Source organism: Tamandua tetradactyla, chromosome 23 (assembly GCF_023851605.1).
Source record: "Tamandua tetradactyla isolate mTamTet1 chromosome 23, mTamTet1.pri, whole genome shotgun sequence".
Taxonomy (NCBI): domain Eukaryota; kingdom Metazoa; phylum Chordata; class Mammalia; order Pilosa; family Myrmecophagidae; genus Tamandua; species Tamandua tetradactyla.
This window is the reverse complement of record NC_135349.1, coordinates 18742388-18750050: the sequence shown is the minus strand read 5'-3', so window position 1 is coordinate 18750050 and position 7663 is coordinate 18742388. Positions and strand designations below refer to the sequence as shown.

The 7663-nt window shown below is 36.5% G+C and overlaps 1 protein-coding gene across 5 annotated transcripts in view; it reads left to right on the top strand.

Annotated features, from left to right (window-relative positions):
- Window positions 1–5671, top strand: part of ZNF713 (zinc finger protein 713) — a 39315-nt gene extending 33644 nt beyond the window's left edge. For 3 of the 5 annotated variants that reach the window (XM_077141064.1, XM_077141063.1, XM_077141062.1), the window contains exons 6-7: window positions 3268–3303; window positions 3778–5671. In XM_077141064.1, the coding sequence (XP_076997179.1) occupies window positions 3268–3303; window positions 3778–4835 (1094 nt within the window). In that variant the 3' untranslated portion in view covers window positions 4836–5671. The remainder of the gene's footprint in view (window positions 1–3267; window positions 3304–3777) is intronic. The other 2 variants (XM_077141066.1, XM_077141065.1) reach the window with 1 other exon arrangement.
- The last annotated feature ends 1992 nt before the right edge of the window (window positions 5672–7663 follow it).

Here is a 7663-nt window from a genome sequence, read left to right as displayed (position 1 = left end):
TGTAAGAGTCCAAGGTCTGTATGGCGGGTGACAAGCTGGGATCTCCAGTGAAGGTCCTCAGGAGAGGCTGGCTTGCTGAAGCAGAAAGAATGATTGTCTCTTCTGAATCCTCCTTAAAAGCCTTCTAGTGATTATATTAAGCATCACTCATTGCAGAAGACACTCCCCTTAGCTGATTGCAATCAGCTGTGGATGCAGCCAACGTGGTCATGATTTAAGTCCATGAAATGTCCTCACAGCAACAGACAGGGTAGTGCTTTCCCGACTGGACAACCATGCACCACCACCTGGCCAAGTTGACACATAAACCTCTCACACTCACTTAACTTAGGACTTGGGGACAAAATAGACTTCATCTCAATTCTCACAGTGTCAGCAGGGTAGGTGATTCTGCTTCCATGACTAAAACATTTTTTCCCAAATAGCACTTTTGTGTGTAATCCCAGGCCACAAGGGGACAGGCAGCATAAGATCTGATAGGAGACGTGAGTAGAAATACAAATAAGTGCTTATGGAGTCCCAGGAATGATTGGCTCTCTACCCAGGTAAGGGCAAATCAGAAATAAAGTGGATAATGAAAAATGAGTGAACAATACCTCAACATGCTTGCATGTACATAGCTTGACTAGGATGTTTATCCTCAACAGCGTCCATCCTCTTTTTAGGGGCAGTTACAGTCATGTCTGCCCACATAGAAGGGCTTAGGTTAGGTGAGGATCTGGGACAAATAGACTAGGGTTTGATCCTCACAACTGCCTTGAAACCCAGGATAATCATTGCCTCAGTCTAGAATCTAGACCCTAATTCCTGGCATCCCACTTTGATTTAGGCCCCTTTGTGAAGATTTCAGTAACACTTAAGGGAATCCCGAGTGAACAGGTGCTTCCAGTGCAGTCCATGGACAATTGCTCCTCTTCGCAACCAGCAGCAGCAGTTCTACCTTTTTCCTCATTGATGCAAGATGAGGGAGGAAGGAAAACAGCAAAAGTGGCCATAAGCATGTTAATCCAACTGCCATGTTTCCAAGGATAAAAGTTCTGGAAGCTAGGCCTTAGGGAATGAATGCCCTGAACTCCATTCCTAGGCAGTAGGAGCCCAGAGCTTACCTGTGGATCTATGAGCCAGGTCAGCAGGCTATAGATTTTGATGCTAGGATTGTGTGAAAGACAGTCTTCCAAGCTCCACCAAACATTCAAAACATGCTGAAACCAGACCTTGGGCAAACAATTTGATCAAAAGCATTTTGGTTGAAATGATGAATTTGTTTAAAATGAATCTTTTCAATCACTATTTTTCAACATGTAATTTAATCTTAAACCAATCAGTTCTATATATGTTTGTGCATCTTTAAGCATATTGATATGTTTTTCAGAATTTTTCTGATTTGGACTTTTTATTCTTTTTCAAATTTCTAATTCATGTTCATTCTACTAACTAATCTTAGTGCACTCTGTACACTAAGTCCAACATAAATTAAATGTGAATTGATTAAAAGAACTTTGTAACATCCATAACATTGGATATTTCAGTTATTTAAAAGTTAGGGAAATATGTTTGTGGACATGGAAATGTGCTCATAATATACAATAATGTGAAAAAAGCAAAATGCAAAACGTATTGTGGTATAAATCCATTTTTATTTTTTAAACGCGTCCAAATTAACCATGAGTTGCTCCAATAATACAGTATTATAAAATTGAGTGAATAGTAAACCTTAATTTCCTTGATTTTTACTTTCTTCCATCATCTTATGACCCAGCTGAAGCCCTTCATGCTGAACACATAAGTTTTAAAAATATGAACTAGTAATTGGGAACTCATACTCTTATCAGCATGTGGAAATTTTTAATTATGAAAATATGCCAATTATTTAAATAGTTTAAGTAGAAAAATTCTAGGTACTTTATTGTTTTTCTTCTTATGACAGCATTTTATGCTCAGCATGGAAAAATCAGAACTATACCATCCATTAATACCACCCCCCCCAAAAAAATAACTACTGTTAACTGGTTTTTATCCTTTTAAAATCTCTTCTGTTCATGTGAGTATGCCTCTTTTTAAACAAAAATGAAATCATTCCATATGTGATGTTTTAGGACCCATTTCTCCTACACACACAATTTTATGCCTGAATTTTCTGCTTTAAAGCAGTGGGAGTACCTTGTGATCATGCATATTTTGATTAAGATTTATTTAGAAAGGATGGAGCTACAGATTTTCCTGGAACAGGAGGAAATAAGTAACTTAAGAAAAAAAGATTTAGTTTTGTTATGCCCCAAGTTTGTTGGGGGCAAATTAGCAGGAGTGTTTCTCGTGGATTGACTGCCATGATCTTGGATCTTGGCCAAGGCTCCTCCAAAAAGACCACAAAACTAGAGATGTATCTGCCTAGATCAGGGAAATTACAAGAGAGAGGCATCCAGCAAGAGCCTCCAAAGAGTCATAAGAATTCCCAAAAGAATGGATTTTAACCTTCTATCAAACTAAGAATGTAAAGCCACAAGTGATATAAAAATTGGCCTATCTGTTAATCTCTCCTCCTCCCTTTTCTACAGCTGTTGTTAAAAGAGAACTAAACAATGAATAGGAGGAAGAGAGGGTCAGGGAAATAGTTAAATAAGGGAAAAAGTGGGCAGAGAGAAAGTAGAATGAAGGAAGACACTAGCAGGGAGAAAGTAGAGTAGGGGAAGAGGTCAACAGGAGAGAGCAGAGCAGAGGAAGGGGTCAACAGGGAGGCAGTAGAGTGGGAGAAGAGGAAAACACAGTGGAGAAAGGGGCAAGGAGAAAGAAGGTCCATAACCCTTTCTGCAGCCAGCCCAGGGGACAGGGAAGGAGTTAATGCTCAGTGTCAGTGTGGGAGTTTTGGCTATTAACATATAACTGAACATTCTGATTATGAAACAGAGACTGTTTTTGACTTATTGTAGGAGTATGTACTGCCTAAGTTTTAGGGGGTAGATCATAAGACTTGCCCAAAGCTTCATCCACAGTAAGAGGGGATTATCTCCCACTGAATAAAGTTTAAAGAAGTGGCAGGAGATTGAAATGAAGTTTTGTTATTATCACAATCCATGAGTCATGTTTGTTCAAAATATGTTTTACATATAATTTGTATAACTATAGGGAAAATGTGGCTAAATAGCCTCCAAGCTGTGGTTAATAATTACCTCTAAGGGTGGGACTTTTACCTTGTGAATTTCCACATTATTTGAATGTCACTATGAGCAACTATTAGGGTTCTGTTTTTTGTTTTTTTTGCATGGGCAGGTACCAGGAATCAAACCCAGGTCTCTGGTATTGCAGGTAAGAACTCTGCCACTGCACCACCATCGCCTGCCCAGTATTAGTTTTGTCAAAAAACAAAAAAGATTAAATATTGGAAGAAATATTTTTAAATAACCATTAGCTGGCATTATAGTAGAGTAATCCACAGGCCTGGAGTTTGAGCTGTGTTCTTCAAACATAGTCTTTTCTCTAATATCTCTCATCTCTGAAGACAGAGATATTTCTTATTCTCCTGTCCATCTCTATTCAACTGTGAATAGTCCTGGATAATCTCTTAATTACCCCACATGTAATTTCCCTTTTGGTCATTGCTCCTTTTCATCCCTTTATAGTATTTCCCCTTGTCTTAGGACTATGTTTGAAAATTGTCATGTCACATATGCCTTGTACACATTACTGTCGAGTTCATTTGATAATTCACTATGTAGCAATTTGTTTTTCAAAGCATAGAAAATACTGGAAAGTATTTGCATGTTCTGAATTTTCTTTTAGACTGGGAGAATAGACCCGAAATGAAAAAGTCAACTCCAAACCAGAATATTTCTGATGAAAATCAAGCCCATGACATGATAATGAAGAGACTAACAGGAGAAAGTTTCTGGTTTTCCATCTTAGGAGGACTCTGGGATTTTGATTACCAATTAGAGTTAAACCAAGATGACCAACAAAGACATTTAGGACAAGTATCTTTCACCCACAAAACAGTCACTCAGGAGAGAAATCTTGAATGTAATAAATTTGGAGAAAACTTTAACCTGAACTCAAACCTTATTTCTCATCAGAGAATTCCTTCAATAAAAATACCCCTTAATTCTGACATACAAGGAAATGGCACCCAACATAATTCAGATTTGATTTACTATCAAGGAAACTATGTAAGTGAGAATCCCTATGAATATAGTGAGTGTGGAAACATCTTCAATCAACATATTCTTCTTACTAATCATATTCATATGGGAGAGAAACACAGTGAATGTGAGAAGGCCTTCAGCTACAGCTCACCCTGTGCTCCACCTCAGATAGTCCTTACAGGAGAGAAGCCCTATAAGTGTGATGAATGTGGGAAAAGATTCAGCCAGAGGGTACATCTTATTCAACATCAACGAATCCACACAGGTGAAAAGCCCTTTATATGCAATGAATGTGGGAAAGCCTTCCGTCAACATTCATCCTTTACTCAACATCTGAGAATTCATACTGGGGAGAAGCCCTATAAATGTAATCAATGTGGTAAAGCCTTTAGCCGTATCACATCCCTTACTGAACATCACAGACTTCATACTGGAGAGAAACCTTATGAATGTAGTTTTTGTGGAAAAGCCTTTAGCCAGAGGACACATCTTAATCAACATGAGAGAACTCATACAGGAGAAAAGCCCTATAAATGTAATGAATGTGGGAAAGCCTTCAGCCAGAGTGCACACCTTAATCAACATAGGAAAATCCATAATCGGGAGAGATTATTTGAATATAATAAATGTGAGAAAGCCTTAAACCACAGTCCTTCAGTTATTCAACAGCATATAACTCATGGGGGGGGATCCATATGAACATATTAAATGTAGGATGCTTTTGGTCAGTCCTTTTCTTCCCATTCAATATCAAATTACTAGAAAGCCTACAAATAAACTTCTAATGCATAGAAACCAAATAAACTTAGACCTTAAACTAGTATCATATTACATCCCCAGGAAGTTATCATTTATTTTATAAATAAATATTTATTTTATAAACAAAATGATATTACCAATCATGTTCCAAGTCTGATAGAAAGCTTTTTAAAGAAATGACCAGATATCCTATAGCCAATAACCTGGGTAATTATTCATTTGTAAGCTTTATGGTATAAATTTTTTAAATCACATAAATATTAGTTAAACAAAGCAATGCTATAGGGTAACAAGTCACATAAACTTGAAACAAACATAAAGGAGCAGCATTAATATTATAATATTGAGTATAAATATTATATTTAATATTTTAAATAATATAACAGTATTTTTCTTTAAAGGGACTTAAGACTTTTAGATATTTCCTAAGAAATATTTATGGAAGTTATGAGTTTTATATGCTAATTATATCTGTCCTGTCCATCAAAATAAATATATAACTTTGAAATTAAATATAATATTCATCAGTGTATCTCCTAAAATCTTGTGTACCATCATTTGGGAAACAATGTGATAGGCTGTGGCAATATTCTGTTATTATGGTTTTAACAATCCTTGCATTATTTTCATCAAATGAATCCTAGGATCACTTAGATAAAGATCTTGAAAAAGACTGAGTGTCATGTTGATGAATTTGAAAAATTGGTTCAGAGAAGCCTACTCTTCTATCCTGTTTGAATTTTCCCTGTAGATGGCATCAATTTTTGAGTCAAAATTGTTATTTTTGCTGTATTTGCAGGTTTGAACAGGAAGGAGTTCTTTTGATAATGACCAAGGGCTGAGACCCTCCCATGTGCCCCTGCATCACTGTTGGAGATGAGAGAGTAGGGGATAGTCACTATACACTGGGGCATGCTGTGGTGCCATATGTGCAAGGAAGCAAGGCCAGGGAAGAGCCTTACTGGCCATATAAACAACCAAGGAGGTAGTCTACTTGGCTAAATAATTCATTTTATTTATTGAAATATATTTATGTGATACCTTTCTCCAAAAAGAATTAGAGGTAGTTTCTTTTGATTTCTATGATTACTGTGTTGTTTGACAGAAATCATACTTTCCCGTTAAACTATCTATAGCTGCAACTATGGGGCAGCTTCTCTTCTTGGTTTTCTATTTTTCTCTTGTTATTTTCTCACACGGCTGAAGTAACCATGAGCCTGAAATAGAAGTGCAGTCCCCTTGCTTTCTCAACTTCCTTCTAACCTATATCCCAGCTTGAGACTTCCCTGGTTTTTTCCTCTGTGAAGGGACTAGACTTTATATGCCTCAAGTCAACCCTTAAGTGATTTGACATAAAAATTAAAGCACTAAACCAGAGAATAATGAAGTGAGCTCATTTTATCACAGAAGTTAAATTTTTCAGTGTACATTTATGTCCCACACAGCAATGATTGTGAAATAGTTAATAAAACCCTGAGCTACTGTAGTAGGGAGGATTTCTAATGGTATTTTCTGTTGAAAGGTCTGTGCAGTAGAAATTTATAATCTGGGCAGATCAATTCTGAAAGGATCTCTTCACCAGAAGGAGACACATTTAATATTCATCTGCCATGATGAGGCAGAGGACAGAGCATTCAGAGTTCAGAAAGATAGTGAGCCAAGGAGAAGCCTCATATATTAGAGGTATTTATTAGAAGACATAATGTTTAATTACATTTGATAAAGAGATTGATCAAAGTTTAATTTTGTAACCCAGAAAAAAGCTAAATATTCCACAGATTGTGCTAAGGGCTCAAGTACAAGGTAGTGTATCTCAGCACAGGTAAAAAACAAGAACAATATGGAATTTCAGAAGAGGATCAGTAGACCTTGGACAATACCAGAAAAGAAGTGTCTGGACTGGACCAGACCACAGCTGGCCAAGGGTTTTCACCAGCCCTTCATAAAGAAAAACTGGAAATTAGAATGAGAATCCTGTTATAAATTCCTTACAGTCATAAACGATTATGTTAATTGTACAGTAAACTATGTCTTTCTCCATGGATTCAGTCATTCTCATGTTCTCTTCAAAATATTCCAAGGAGCAAACCATTCATATATTAATTACATCAAAATACTGGTGCTTGGAATAGAGAAGCCAGCACAGTTGTATTCTCAAAAACCCTGTTTGTCACAGCTCATTTATGTCTGAGGGCAAGACGTTTCCCTTTCACATATATTACTTAATTTGATTTATCCAACCAGGTATTTTTGCCCTTCTTTAATGAAGAGATTTAAGCTTATATATAGTAGGTTTTCTCAGACTGAATTTTCACTAGAACATGGGTTGTCCTACTCCTAAACCAGTGAATACAAACAATGTCTGGTCTTTTATCACACTCAGAAAACATTTGGTGAATATATGAACATTAATAAAAATAAATTATGAAATTTAATTAAATGCTTAACACCCAAATTGTGTGACTCTATTTCTCAAAATCTCAGAGCATTTAAGAATCATTGTGTTGATAACACTCTTTTATGTACACAGAGCTTGTGGGCATAGAGGGAAAGTCTCATTCTATTTGTAATTTGGTTGTTGTACATTTAATATTTAAGAAACCAACTGACATTCTCCAAGCAGTCATCATTCCTCTTCTTATTCAAAGATTTGCAACTGTTCTAGTGTGCAAGCTGCTGGAATGCAATATACCAGAAACAGAATGGCTTTTAGAAAGGAGACTTTAGTAAGTTGCATGTTTACAGTTCTACGGCTGTGAAAATGTCCA